The sequence below is a fragment of the Miscanthus floridulus genome, chromosome 17 (assembly GCF_019320115.1).
Source record: "Miscanthus floridulus cultivar M001 chromosome 17, ASM1932011v1, whole genome shotgun sequence".
Lineage (NCBI taxonomy): Eukaryota > Viridiplantae > Streptophyta > Magnoliopsida > Poales > Poaceae > Miscanthus > Miscanthus floridulus.
The window spans coordinates 70,535,891-70,551,192 of record NC_089596.1 but is presented as its reverse complement, the minus strand read 5'-3'; the positions used below and the strand labels follow the sequence as shown (position 1 = coordinate 70,551,192).

At 43.6% G+C, this 15,302-nt stretch overlaps 1 protein-coding gene across 3 annotated transcripts; it reads right to left on the bottom strand.

Annotated features, from left to right (window-relative positions):
• Nucleotides 1-9,589: 9,589 nt before the first annotated feature.
• LOC136517809 (uncharacterized) lies at nt 9,590-14,946 on the bottom strand. Of its 3 annotated transcripts, XM_066511456.1 has the most exons (7): nt 14,660-14,946; nt 13,710-13,748; nt 11,185-11,401; nt 10,906-11,118; nt 10,767-10,844; nt 10,396-10,707; nt 9,590-10,323 (listed from the first exon to the last, which is right to left on the bottom strand). In XM_066511456.1, the coding sequence occupies exons 3-7, from the start codon at nt 11,218-11,220 to the stop codon at nt 9,628-9,630; spliced, it is 1,335 nt and encodes a 444-aa protein (XP_066367553.1). In that variant the 5' UTR covers nt 11,221-11,401; nt 13,710-13,748; nt 14,660-14,946; the 3' UTR covers nt 9,590-9,627. The 3 variants fall into 3 exon arrangements, with proteins under 3 accessions (XP_066367553.1, XP_066367555.1, XP_066367554.1); XM_066511458.1 differs by lacking the exon at nt 10,767-10,844; XM_066511457.1 differs by lacking the exon at nt 11,185-11,401.
• Between the last annotated feature and the right edge of the window lie 356 nt (nt 14,947-15,302).

Here is a 15,302-nt window from a genome sequence, read left to right as displayed (position 1 = left end):
TGAGCTAGACCCAACAGCGTCAAGCTAAGGCGATAGCGGGCGGAGCAGCGAATCTGACGTGGGGCGACGTTGGATGTGGGATCAGGAGCCATTGGGCACGAGCGTTGATGGGAGTAGGAGTGCCCGATCATCCATCAAATTGGGACAATTATCGATTTGATGGAGGCTTGACATACTGATTCGGGACATACTGATTCGGTTTTCGATGATCATAAAGACCTGAACCGTGCAACCTTAGGGTACGTACAACGATCGTCTTTTTGTCGTCTGGGAGACGTTATTTTTGTAAAAATCCCCTCGACTTAGCCAAGAGACGGGTGCTGTAACACCCTAGGTGTTTGGCTTCCACTAAAGTGCATTTCATTTCATAAACATATGCATCATCTATCTCATTATGCCATTGTACTGAAACATGCATATGCAACATTCGCAATTATGTTTGTTTCATACTTGAATTGCTTGTGAATGGTGGTAGTGAAACATGTGAATGCAACATGAGTTTCTCATACCTTGAAACATGGCAACATGGTAGTAATATGACAAGTATAAAATAACAACAAAATCATGAAACATGTGAAGCATGGAATTGCAACATTAGAGTGAAATGGATTGTTTTGTTGCTTCATCACATGTGATCAGTAGAAGTTGGTGTAGCACTTGTGTAAAGTGGTTGATTATGGTCTAATACACCTTAACTACACTTAGGGTAATTGATGGGACATTGTTCATGTGGATCAAAATGACAAAAATGCCCTCAAGTGGAGGTTTGACTTAGAATGACCTATAAAGTACCACTGTTTGACTGATTCAAAAGACTAACCTAGAGACCTTGCATGGATGTGCATCCTTTACCAAAGTTGTAGCCAATTTATCAAGGAACAAAAGTCTCAATATGACCATCTCATGAAAATGGCTAGAACATGTTCAAACAAGGCTCACAAGTCATATTTCCCTACTGATTTCTTACTTAAAAATTTTTCTAAGTCATAGATGCCATTCCAGTTGGATCAAGCCAACTTTGGCTCGATACAACTCAGGATACAGGGTGAATTAGCTATAGATTTCTAAATCAAAGTTGTGCCCTATCATAGCTCTACAACTTTTGTATACATTACTTCCACTAACTTGTCACAATTTAAGAGATCCAACACTGTTAATTTCGCCTGTCAGTCGTCGTCGTCAAACACTGAATCAAAGTTTCAGAAAACCGACAGAGCCTGTCGTGGCCGACTGGCTCAGGAGCTGATCACCACGTGGCGCGCATGCTCTGTCAGCGCCTCCACGTCGCATGTCCGTGCTCCAGATGAAAGCCAGTGCCTCGCCACTCGCTCTTCATCTCGCCAGTTCACATACTTGCCATCTCCTTCCTCCGCGAGCACGGCGACCGGGACGCCATGGCAGCCGCCGAGCCAAAATCCCCCTCAACCGAGCGCCTTGGTCCGATTCCTTTGAGCCATAGCACCACCGTGAGATCCTCCACGTCTGCGACCCCACCATCATTCCATTTTCGCCTCAGGTAGAGCTCACCGTGAGCGCGGCTCCATCGGGTCGCCATGACCGCCGCCGGCCGAGCTCGCACATGGCCGTGCTGCTCGAGCCTCTTACCATCCCCTCTCTCCCTTGCGCTAGGTCCTGTGAGCGCTACTAATGCTCGGAGAGTAGGCCACTAGGGCCGTAACGCCATCGCCTCACCGGAGCCGGCCAACCCGTGGCCGTGCGCCGCCATGGCCGTCGTCACTTCCTTTATCCACAGAAATAGCTGAGATTGAGGGTGTTGACACCGTTTTTTGTACGTGTCAAAATAATCGGAGTGGACTAATCGGTAAGGGGAAAGTTATTGAATACTTTGATAGCCGATGAAAGCCAGTTTGTATAGATGGTTGCCGATAGCTGGTGATGGTCGATGGAAAGGTTGATTTGGACTCGGGCGTTGCCGATGGGGTTGGAGATGTTTTTGTCGATGCCGATGAAAGGAGGCTTGAAGACTACTGCCGATGAAACAAGGAGTATGCCGATGAAGGAAGACTTGAAGACTACTGCCGATGAAATAGGGAGTATGCCAATGGGAAGGAGGACGGTGAGATTTCCATCGTAATTGAGGCGGACAGGGAAATAGATAGGAGTTGATTTCCTTTTCTATATTAGTCAAAGTATGATTCATGTAAGAGTCACGTGTTTCCTTAGATATGGGATTGGTGTCCTAGTTGTGTTCGGTTGTGTCTCTTTAGATCAGGGTATAAATATGGAGTGAGGGGCAATGTAAGAAAGAGATATCAATCAATATCAAAACCAATTTTTACTCTTATTTGCATCTACTTACTTTTCGGTGACTTCGTCAATCTACATATTTTTTTTTCCTTTTTTACGAGTTCTCATTGATTCGGCGAGCTGCATCGTTTCAATACGACCTTCGGCGATTCTCGAGTTCCGCGTGAACACCTCTTGGCCGTGACTTCCGGGCGTATCGCTGTTGTCAGGACCAAAGTGTTCGTATCTTCATCCTTGTCGATTAGCAGGTCAAATCGACTGGCACGCTTTGGATATCGATTCGGGTATTAGCCCTTTGTGTTTGCAGATCCACTTTTGCATCAACACATCTTTTGGCACGCCCAGTGGGACAAATCAATCAATATGTTCAATTCCGAGATCGATTCAGGGAACATTATCGCAGTATCAGAAGAAGATCTCAAGGAAGAACAGAGGCAGGCTATGGAAAAGGCTGTAGAAGAATACAAGCAGCTTTGCCTGAGATCATTTAGCTTGAACAAGAGTGGACAAGTCATCCAGAAGCAAGATTTGCCGTTACCTCGGCAGGTTACCTTTGACTCCAATCCTGGTAAACTTCAAGAGATGGTTAATTCTGCAGTAAATCATGCTTTGATTAATCATTCCAGTGTGCTGTCCAATACTGTTCATAATGCTGTGGTTCGAACTCTCAAAGAAGGACAAGCGGCACCACATTACGTTGGGCCTGCTTATCATCAACCAGAGCCAGCATCTGTAAAAACTCCATCGGCTCCTTCGGCCGTTGTGGGTACAGAAGTTACTTCCCCTCCAGTATTGGCAGGCTCACCTAATATTCAATCTACACCGATACAATCAGATCAGGTACTACCAGGAGGGCGAGTTCAGCTTAATACAGATCTATCGGCATCAGCTATGTCAGGCCCTGTGTCTCAGAATAGCCAGATTCCTATTAATTGGTGGGGATATGGCATGCCTCCAGAGTCATCTGCTTTCAATCCTAGATTACCTCAAGTGTTTGATGCAGTAGGGAAAGCGCCTATACCATCGGCCGTTTCGCCGATGGCTCAAATGCCTCAATATGCCGCAACTACTTCTGTGCAACCAACTCCAGGAGGTTTCCAGATGCCTATGGTTCAAACATTCAATTCAAGTCCATCGGCGAGCTTACTACCGATGCAGCAGAAAGCCCCTGCTATGAGTCAAACTGGGGTTCAGTTCATGCCTCAAACCGGTTTTAGTTATCCAACAATATCAGCAAATTACCAGCCATCGGTAAGTTTTGTACCGATGAGTTCTAATAATGATTGGTCAGGACAGTTACCTGTTCAACATACAGTTCAGCGAAATCAGCAGGTTGCAGGGATTCAACAAGGTCATATGCAAGTTGGTTTCCAGAATCAAGCATCGGCAGCCCAGCCGATGAATCCTTTCCAACAGGCTAATGGACCACAAGTAACGGCAAATATGCCGATTGCTGGAGATCGTGGGCCACAAAGATATGTGGAGGGATGTCAGCAGGCACCTGTAGAAATTCAACCGGTTCGTCAGCAGGAGGCTGATGCTTTTTGGGCCGATAAGATAGCAGAAATTATGAAGGATCAGTTTGGGATAAAGCCCAAGGTCAATACTTATTCTTATCGGACTCCATACCCTCCTGCATACGATTTAATTCCTCTCCCAAATCGGTACAAGGTACCGGATTTCACTAAATTCTCTGGGCAAGATGATACATCAACAATGGAACATGTCAATCGCTTCATTATTCAATGTGGAGAAGCAGCTAACAGAGATGAATTAAGAGTTCGATTATTTTCATCATCTTTGTCTGGATCAGCATTTACATGGTTCATTTCATTACCACCAAATTCCATTATTACTTGGGTTGATCTAGAAAAACAATTCCATAAGTATTTCTTTGCTGGAATCCATGAAAAGAAGCTTACCGATTTAGTAAAATTGAGACAGCGTAATGATGAATCGGTAGAGAGCTTTGTGCAAAGGCTACAAGATGTAAAAAATAAGTGCTACAGCTTGGTGCTGGATGATCGGCAGCTTGCCGATCTGGCTTTCCAAGGGTTATTGCCACATCTTAAAGACAGATATGCTTCTCAGGAGTTTGAAAGCCTCAGTCATCTTGTGCAAAGGATCTCTGATCAAGATACTAGGGTTTTTGAACCTAAAAAGAATTGGAGTAAAAAGGTATCATTTGTTGAAGAAGTAGGAGATTCTGACTCTGATGAAGAACCAGTTATCGGCTTAGCTGAGTGGGTTAAGAATAAAAAGCCGATATCATGTCCCTTTGGTCAAAAAGAGCCAGAAAAGTTTACCTTTGATATCACCAAGGCCGATAAAATATTTGATCTTTTGCTTCAAGAGGGCCAAATTAAGCTGTCACCTAATCATGTGATCCCATCGGCAGAAGAGTTGAAGAAGATCTTGTACTGCAAATGGCACAATGCAACTTCACACAGTACAAATGAGTGCAAGGTATTCAGGCAACAGTTACAATCGGCTATTGAATCTGGGAGGATTAAGTTTGGTACTTCCAAGGCCCAGAAGCCGATGAAAATTGATCAACACCCTTTTCCAGCAAATATGTTGGATGCCAAAGGAAAGACCAAGGTTTTGACGTCAGAGGCTGCTGAGAAAAACGCGTCAGTGGACCCCCAACATCGGATAACTACCGATGATGCAAAAAGTAAGGGTTTGTTAGGAGAAAGCAGTAGTTCCAAAAATTCTCCTCGACCTGGCATTGTGATTACTCATCGGAGGCAGCAGGAGGGTTGGCGTCAACGTAATGACCGATATCGACAACAGCAAGAAGTGAGACGTCGGGAAGAATGGAATCGACATAAAGATCATTGGAGATGTCCGTTTTTCATCCATTGCTGGGAAGAAGGTATTAAATTGCCAACTGTTGAAAATTGCCCTGAGTGTAATGGTTATTACGGAGTCAATCGCTCAGAAAGGAGGTTTCAACTTGGTAATCAGAGGTCGTCTATCAATGAGCCGATCAGAGGCAAAGCATCAGTGCATGATCGGCTGGGGGGCAGACTTAGTGTACATGAGAGGCTTGGTAAACGCGCTGGATATTTTCCAAGGAATCAAGAGGAGCTTGAGGAGATGGCAAACGCAAGAGTTCCCGATGAGGAAATATTCTACAGGGACCCTAATATACGTCGTGTAGAACCAACTAGGACTTGTTATCAGCCGGTTTGGAAAACCAAGTTTCCTCGATGGTGTCCAGAGGGTCTGACAAAGACGCAGAGGAGGAGGATGCAACGTGAGCGTCAGGAGGATTTATACCAAGAGGAAAATTCCCCCAATGAAAAGCCTGGTCGTCAGCAAGTGGCAGGTAAAACACAAAAATAAGGGTCCATCGGCAGATGTTAATATGGTATTCATGTTGCCGATGGAGTTTTTGGCACTATCTGATAATGAGGAAGAAGTTGTTCTCTCTGATCAAGTAGCTCAGTTAACACTAGATCCAATGATGGCTGTTTTTGAGAAACCTACCGATGACGAAAGACAGCATCTTAAGGCTTTATTTGTGAAGGGCAGAGTTGATGGGCAGCCTGTGTCTAAGGTACTTATTGATGGAGGGGCTGCGATTAATATTATGCCTTATGTGATGTATCGGAAACTTGGTAAGGGGGATCAAGACTTGACCAAAACCGATATGATGTTGAAAGATTTTGAAGGCAATGTGTCACCGACTAAGGGGGCAGTGTGCGTGGAATTGACCATCGGCAGCAAAACCTTGCCAACGACGTTCTTTGTTATCAACGGCAAGGGTGCATATAATCTGCTTCTAGGGAGGGATTGGATTCATGCTAATTGTTGTGTTCCTTCTACAATGCATCAATGCCTCGTACAGTGGATTGGGGATAAGATTGAGGTCGTCCCTGGTGATTCTTCTTATATCATTGCATCGGCAGAATCAGATACTTATGAGCGAACTAAATGCATATCAGGAGAAGCTTGGGAAAAGAGTTCCTTAGAGTTGCTGATTATGAAATTCCACCGATCCAAGCAGTCGGTTCTGAAGAGGAGTTTTAATGGATAGGTTTGCCGATGATGGAAAATTAGGTCAGGGGTTCACATCGGCAGATGATTTAGTAGAAGTAGATATTGGTGATGGTGATAGGTCAAGACCTACTTTTATTAGTGCTAAGTTAGATTCCAAGTGTAAGCAGCGAATAACAGATTTGTTAAAAGAATATAAAGATTGTTTTGCTTGGGATTATACTGAGATGCCTGGATTAGACCGATCGATAGTTGAACATCGGTTACCTATCAAGTCTGGATTTCGGCCACATCAGCAGCCAGCGCGCCGATGCAACCCTAATGTACTTCCTGACATTAAGGCCGAAATAACTAAATTAATTGAAGCAAAGTTTATTCGGCAATGTCGATACGCAGAGTGGATCTCTAATGTGGTTCCTGTTTATAAGAAAAATGGAAAACTTCGTGTTTGTATTGATTTCAGGAATCTCAACAAAGCCACACCAATGGATGGCTATCCAATGCCGATTGCTGATTTGTTGATTGATGCTGCAGCTGGACATCAAATTATCAGCTTCATGGATGGTAATGCAGGTTACAATCAAATATTCATGGCTGAGGAAGATATTCCCAAGACTGCTTTCAGATGTCCAGGTCATGTAGGGTTGTTCGAGTGGATAGTCATGACGTTTGGTTTGAAAAATGCCGGTGCTACTTATCAAAGAGCTATGAACTTTATTTTTCATGAATACATCGGCACATTAGTGGAGATCTACATTGATGATGTAGTGATTAAGTCTGGAGATATCACAGCACATTTAGCCGATCTGCGAAAGATACTGGAGTGCACAAGGAAGCATGGATTGAAGATGAATCCTAATAAATGTGCATTTGGTGTATCGGCAGGACAATTCTTGGGTTTTATGGTGCATCAGCGGGGCATTGAAATCAGTAGGAAGTCTATTGATGCGATTAACAAGGTGATTGCTCCTGCCAATAAGACTGAATTGCAATCTTTGATCGGTAAGATTAATTTCATTAGAAGATTCATATCTAATCTGTCGGGTAAGATCAAGGCTTTCAGCCCACTACTTAAACTAAAAGCTGGTCAGGAATTCGTATGGGGAGTTGAACAGCAATTAGCCCTTGATGAAATTAAGAAATATTTATCAAATCCTCCAGTGTTAGTTCCACCTCAACATGGAAAGCCTTTCAGGTTATATTTGTCAACTGATGATACAGTTATCGGTTCAGCTCTTATTCAAGAATTTGAAGGGAAAGAACGTGTTATTTATTATTTGAGCAGAAGGTTAGTGGATGCTGAGACGAGGTATTCGGCCATCGAAAAATTGTGTCTGTGTTTATACTTTTCTTGTGTCAAATTAAGGCATTATTTGTTATCTGCCGAATGTACGGTCATATGCAAAGACGATGTAGTCAAGTATATGCTGTCGATGCCGATATTAAGTGGTAGAATCGGCAAATGGATTTTAGCATTATCAGAATTTGAACTACGTTACGAATCAACTAAGGCAGTTAAAGGGCAAGTGATGGCTGATTTTGTCACTCAGCATTGTAATACAGTGGACTTTCTGGGGATTGCTCCCTGGACACTTTTCTTCGATGGGTCCACATGTGGTGAAGGGGCAGGTATCGGCATTGTGTTAATTTCACCTCTAGGGAGGAAGTATGAGTTTTCATTGCCGATTGTTGATACAACAACAAACAATCAAGCTGAATATCAAGCCTTGATAAAAGGGTTAGAGTTGCTGAAGGAGATACGTGCCGATGTTGTTGAAATCTTTGGTGATTCTATGCTAGTTATAAATCAATTGGCTGGAAGTTATGAATGCCGAAGTGAAGCTTTGATTTCGTATTATGAAAGATGTTTGCAATTGTTGAAAGGATTTAGAGGTTTTCGTCTTGAACATATCTCTCGATTGCATAATGAGGAAGCTAATCGACTAGCTCAGCATGCTTCAGGGTATCAGCCTATTCAGGAAGTGTTAACATCGGCAGTTGATACCGATGACTGGAGGAAAGAGATTGTCGATTATTTAAAGGATCCACATAGAAAGGTTGAGAGACGTATAAGGTTCCAAGCTACCAAATATGTGCTCCTCGATGATGAATTATATTATCGAACTATAGATGGAGTTTTACTTAGATGTGTTAGCAATGATGAATCGAAAAGCTTGATGGGTGAAATTCATGAAGGAGTATGTGGGGCACATCAATCGGCTTTCAAGATGAAATGGATGATCAGAAGGAATGGATACTATTGGCCGACTATTCTTGAAGATTGTTTTAAGTATTTTAAAGGGTGCCAGGGGTGTCAAAAGTTTGGTAATATTCAAAGAGCGCCTGCATCGGCTATGAATCCTATAATCAAACCGTGGCCGTTCCGGGGATGGGCTATTGATCTCATTGGTCAGATTTATCCGCCATCGAGCAAAGGACATAAATTTATCCTGGTTGCTACCGATTATTTTACAAAGTGGGTTGAAGCAATTTCTTTAAAAAAGGTGACATCGGTCAATATGATTGATTTTGTGAAAGAGCATATTGTTTACCGATTTGGTATTCCTTAGACTATCACTACCGATCAGGGCACTATGTTTACATCAGGAGAATTTGATGAGTTTGCTGTAGGTATGGGAATTAAAATTTTAAATTCTTCTCCATATTATGCTCAAGCTAATGGTCAAGCTGAGGCTTCTAACAAAGGGATCATCAAACTCATTAAGCGCAAAATTGAAGAAAGTCCTAGGAGATGGCATACAGTATTAAATGAAGCCTTGTGGTCATATCGGATGTCATGTCATGGTGCAACCAAAGTAACGCCTTATCAGTTAGTATATGGACACGATGCAGTATTGCCTTGGGAAATTAAGGTTGGCTCTAGACGAATACGTTCTCAAAATCAGCTGACAGCCGATGATTATAATACTCTTATGAAGGATGAGTTGGAAGATGTGGCGGGTCATCGGTTAAGGGCTTTAGTTAGTATCGAAGAAAATAAGAAAAGAGTAGCTAGATGGTATAACAAGAAGGTGAAAGTAAAAGAGTTTGCCGATGGAGATCTGGTCTGGAAATTGATTTTACCGATTGGGACTAAAAGTTCAAAGTTTGGAAAGTGGTCTCCTAATTGGGAAGGTCCATATCGGATAAATCAGTCTGTTCCTGGTAATGCATATATTTTAGAAACCCTCGAAGGGGTTGTGTTTCCCAGAGCGATAAATGGAAAATATTTAAAGAAATATTACCCTAGTATCTGGATAGATGCATAAAAGTAAAAGTGCCGATAACAGTACTATCGGTTGGAATTATGCAAGGATGTCAATGTCTCATAAAGTGCTGATACAATAAATAAGATTACACGTTCAACAAGGATTGGATAGCTAATATCGCACGCAGGCGAATCTGGTCGGCTTCCTCCATTTCTTTGATATCGTCATCGGCGGCACCCTCCACAGGCTTGAGTTTTTTCTTCATGGCTAAAGCTTTGCGAGCTTGGATATCTCTTTCTTGCTGAAGGATCTTGATGGCATCGGGTAGCTGGCTTTCTTTTTGTTGGGCATGAGTTAAGGCTGCCTCGACTTCTTTCAATTCAGCCAATAGGGCCATCTTCCTTGCTGATAAATCTAAGATTTTCTGCTTAAGTTCAGCACCCGAAGTCTGCAAGTTGCCGATGCCCTTGTGCTTCTCATCGGCAATCTGTTTCAGTTGTAGCATCTCTTCTTTGAGTTGAGCCTGAGCTGCTCTATCGGCAATGCGCTGAGCGGCCCGTTGATATTGCAGTTGGCGGCTTTCTAGGTGAGCTGCTGGGAAGAGTATTTCTTCAACATCGGCAGGGACCTGGCCCCGAATTGTTTTGAAAATTGCCTTTGCGGGGTCCGAGTCATCTACCAGTTGGGCGGTACCTTGTTGTAGCAAGTTCAGGAGGATTTCCAACTTGGATTTAGTCTCTGCCGATATTGTTCCCAGTGCAAGGGAAGAACTTGTCTCCTCTCCATCGTCGTCAGAAATGTCAATGGCAAAGGAAAATAGGCTGTTCGGGGAGTCTTGTTCCTGAGAGATAGAGAGGGAGATCAGTTAGGGGTAAGTATGAGTATTGTAAATCAACTAGGCTGATCGGTTTACCTGTTTCAAGGCAATTTCCTGCGCTTGACTGGAGGAAGCAACCTGGAGTATGTCATGTGGGGGATCGGCTGAGCTTACCGATGGGATATCCTCTATGACCTCATCAGTGGTGGGTTCTTGAGGTATGACGGCCAATGACATTGGGGCAGGTGTAGGGATCGGCATAGGCCTTTGTCGTTTTGGCTGTGCTTCAGTATCTGTTGAAGCTTTGTGTTTTGCTTGGGCATCGGCAACGATGGGCTGGGAGGCATCGACACTTGTTGGTTGTGAAGCTTGGACATCTGGTACGTTTGCCGATGTACTCAATTGTTGCTGCAAAACAAGTGTAAGAGATGATATTTAACAAATAAAATGCAAAGTCAAGAAGCTACCTCTGAAGGTTCATCGAAAGAAATGGTGCTTGATATCGGCGGAATTGCCGATGATGATCCAGTAGCAGCTCTTACCCCCTGATGATTAAGGTTAATACAGTTTGTGATCGGCATAAGTAAAGATAAACGAGGTTGTTACCTTAAATGCTTTGACCAAGGTTGTAGCAGCAGCCGATGGAGTAGCCCTGGATGTAGCCAATTTGGACTTGGAAGTGATGGTCTTGGTACGAATCTTCTGGTGGGTCAAAGCGGCTAAGGTAGGAGCGTTGTAGCCGATCAGCGATGTTGGGGAAACAGGCCGGAGATTGAAGGGTTTCCCACTTTTACTCACCAATGGTGCTGGGTTGTTAACCTGTTACAAGAGAATCGGTTACTAATATATGAAAGGAAAAGCAGAAGGGAGTTAAAGGAGACTTACCGCGTCGTCAGGGATGGAGTATTCAGGGTCGATCATGTGCCGATATGTGTGAGCAGAAGTTGCGAACAGTTGTTCTTTCCACTCTCGCCACCATTGCTTATATGACTCGGTGATGAAAGATATTGGTGTCCAGGTGGATATATCAACATCTGTAGTATCGGCATCGGGGGAGAGTTGTACTACCTTGTTCCAATCTGTTCCGCAGGTGATTGTTTCCCTGGGTTTGATCACATCGGCAAAGCAGAGTTTGATCGGCAATTGCCCAAAAGCCAGTTGGCGGGATACTGCCAATGGGTTGTAAAATTCATACGTAATGTTGGTGTTTTTCCCGCTGCCGAATGTGTTTACTGGAATTGCCCTGGGAGTGATGATAGCCATCATGAGCTCATTATCTTGATTCAGAGTGTCATCGGCAAAGTTGAAAAGAAGGGGGAATCTGTTTTCTTCGTCAATATAAGACACCCAGGCCCTATGATCACGAGAAAGACCATTATAGAAGCTTTGAAAGAATCTGCCGATTTGGTCTTCGTTGGCTTCTGTTCCAGGAAGAACAATTATGGCTTCACCAAAATTGAGGGGTGAGCGTGTTGCCGATTCATCATCCCCAAGCACATAGTCTTCAGCAATTTCTCGTGGGAATTGTTGAGCAAAAAAGTCCCATTGCAAACGTTTGTGCATATGGGCATTCAGCCACATGTTGATAAACCACCACGGGCCTCCCAGGTTGCCGATGGGTTCGCCGAGCAAAAGTTTCTGAGACACTTGATGAAGAAGATGATAAGTGGAGCTCAGAAGGTATCGGCCAAGAGGAAACCTTACGCCATTAGCCAAAAGTTCAGCTGCAGGGAGGAAGGCGTTGGTTGGTCCTACTGATCGACCACAGAAGATGAATTTTTCCAACCACATATTCAGGAATGTGGCATGTTCCCTCTGGTTAACTGTCCCGGTCTTCTGATATTCTTGAATGTATCCTGTCCAACCGCCGATGTTGCGGGTATTTACCCTGTATTCAGACTTTCTACCATAGATGGAGCCTTCATCGGCAGTTGAGATGTCTAAGCCAGTAAGCATATGGATATCGGCAAGGGTAGGAGTGGCTGGGCCATGTCCAAACGTAAAAGTATTGGTCGTGTCTGACCAGAAATAAGCATCTGCAATTATCATTGATTCATTTTTCTGCATATCGGCAATAGATAGCCTAATGCATTGGTCTAATCTTTGTTCTGCCCAGTATACTTGCATCAATCTATTAACTCTCAAGTACCAATCTTTCCACCCCTTGGTGGTTTTGGGCCAAGATCGGAATGTGTCTTTCCACAAATTCAGAGAGAAATTCTGGGCTCTAAGGGGGATTCTGTTAACCTCTGCATTGATCAGATCGGTTGGATCTGGGTTGCCCATTGGTCCGAGGCATTGGACGTGCGGCTGATCGGTTGGGATAATTAATTTGTTGCGCAGTTCCTAAGGTTATGGAATCCAGAGAATAGAAGAAAGGAAAAATCACCAACTGAATGAATTTGCGAAAAGATCAAAGTAAAGGGTAATGGAGGTGGAGCGAACCGCGGGGACGTCGAAGTTGATGGCCATGGTCTTGAGGAAACTTGAAGTTAGCGCCGGAGAAGGGTTCTTCTTGGTTGAGGTTGCGCGGTTGTTCGTCGGAGTCGCCGCCGGAGAGAGAAAATGCCAAGGATTGGAGGCTGAAGGTAGAAAATGAGGGTTCCGGAGAAATCTATTTATAAGCCGCCCGAAGTAAGGGTATTTTGGACTTATCTCTATGTCGCGCGCATATAGGTCGAGACGGTTCAGAAGGATATGGTAACTGTTCGCACGATAATCAGGGGATTGTACAGATGAGTTGATGACAAGTAATCATGACTTGGAAGGGATATCGATACAGGATATTTTAATTCTGAAAATGGCAGCATTATCATGTTAAGATCTTGCCGATGGGTTATTGTTTCCTTATATGAAAATGAAAAAATATAGGTAGGGGGCTCCCCTGCTGAATTGTTCAAAATATATTTTGGCCATCTTATACTGCCTGTGACCGGAAGGTCCCGGGTTCGAGCCGCGGCCTCTTCGCATTGCACAAGCGAGGGTAAGGCTTGCCACTGACACCCTTCCCCAGACCCCGCACAGAGCGGGAGCTCTCTGCACTGGGTACGCCCTTTTTATACTGCCTGTCATCATTTCTTTCATACCCATAATGCCAGGAAAGTATGGCCTTATAAAGATATCACAATTTGAATGTTTACATGATTCTAGACAAGCAATTGAATGTTAGCGATTGCACATGTATTATTTTGTCACTTACTCGTTTTGCTAACTAGGTTTTGAATACAGGAAGCGCTCAGGAATCAGGACGTATTTGTGTTATAACATTTATAACCTTAAACCATGTGTAAAAAAGGTAGCAAGCCTCCAAAATCCATATAGAATCTTGTTTTCCTAGAAGCGGAATACCAATAATGTGTTCCCAAGTAGCATACAAAATGCAAAATTTTGAAATGGTCAAAACTTTGTACCTTGATAGTCATCAGCTTTCAGACTGTTAGCCCACATACCTGCAAGATTAATAGGATAGAAAGTAGCACGGTAAATGATGATGTGGCAAAGCCTTCTATACACAAGTATATACATGAAAGGTAGAACAACAAGAAAAGAAATAACAAACAACAAACGAGAAAATGATGAAATGTGTAATGTAAAGGTCAAAGCAATTCCCATCTACTATATCTTTTTACCTTGTAAAACTGACTAGTTAAATCAAAGTTGGATATACTTTATAACCAGGGTGGAGCCAGAAATGGACTATGCCCCAACTCCCCCAAGGCCTATCTAGTGCTAGGCAGACTTAAATCCTTTGAACCATAGACATCTGTACATTTTTAGTGGTTTTCTATTGCTATTGTTAAAACTGCCTTGGACCAGGCTAAAGCCCAGGCAGCCTCGGGCTTTGCTCTATCACTGTTTATAACACCACAAATAACATGCGCTACATGATCCATATGGATCGTTTTCAGAGACAAAACTAGATGGTTGCTGGCTTGTTTCAAGTATTACAAGCTAAGTGGAAAAAAATGAGGCATTTGAAGCATTCAGCAACTAATAACAAAACAAAAACGTAACAACGAGCGTTCAGAGGTTCATAGATTAACCAAGCCCCTGAATTGGCAACCATGATTCATTAAGGCCATAAGCTGAAAAAATAACTATCCTCCCCAGCTCAAACTACAAAGCCGTCGTTCGTTTGCACTGTCCCTTGGCAGCAATATCTAAAAGGAAATTCACAAGTTATCATGGTGATCCGGGGTCAGACATCCTCTGCGTGACGCGTCGAGATACTAGAACCAACAGGCGATTCAACGCTATAGTAGAACCAACGGGCGATTCCACGCGCAACAAAGCTTGAGGGTCCGATACAGGTCGAAGCAGAGCGAATCAGTTTCATCGGACGGGGTTCGGAAATCGGTACCGTGGGAGATGCTCGTGGGCCCGGAGGAACGGCAGTAGCCGCAGGTTGTGCGGCGCCGGCCGTAGTCGATCACCACCGACTCACCCCCGTCCTGCGCCCCGCCGCTGCTGCTGGTGCCGTCGGCCATCGCGCGGCGGCGGGGTGCCTCGTCGCCGCGCCGGAGCGATGAGGACGAGTTTGGGTTTAGCGGGCTCGGGCGATGTGGCCGGGCGAATCAGCTGCTGGGTCCCTGGATCTGGATGGGCCGGGGGGCTAGCTGTAAAATAGGGCTCGGCCACTCGGGGACTCTCTACATCTTCGTCGACATTGAGAAATGCTGACATATACTATTTATTTAATTTAAACCTTATAATGCGTATGTTTCACTTTTCTTAATACTCATACTTACTCAGTTCACTTACCTTTTTAAAAAAAATATAACTCCAGACTTTTGGATTCTTTCGATGTAGGGATTTTTTTCTCTTTTTTTTCTCTCCTCTTTTATCTTGCAAAACATACGTGGTCTAGCGTATTCTCTCTATCCTAAAATAAACGGCATCCTCATTTTTTGAGAAATCAAACGTTTTTAACTTTAACTAAATATACATATAAAATTATTAATATGTATGATGCATAATAAGTATCATTAGATTAATTTATAAAA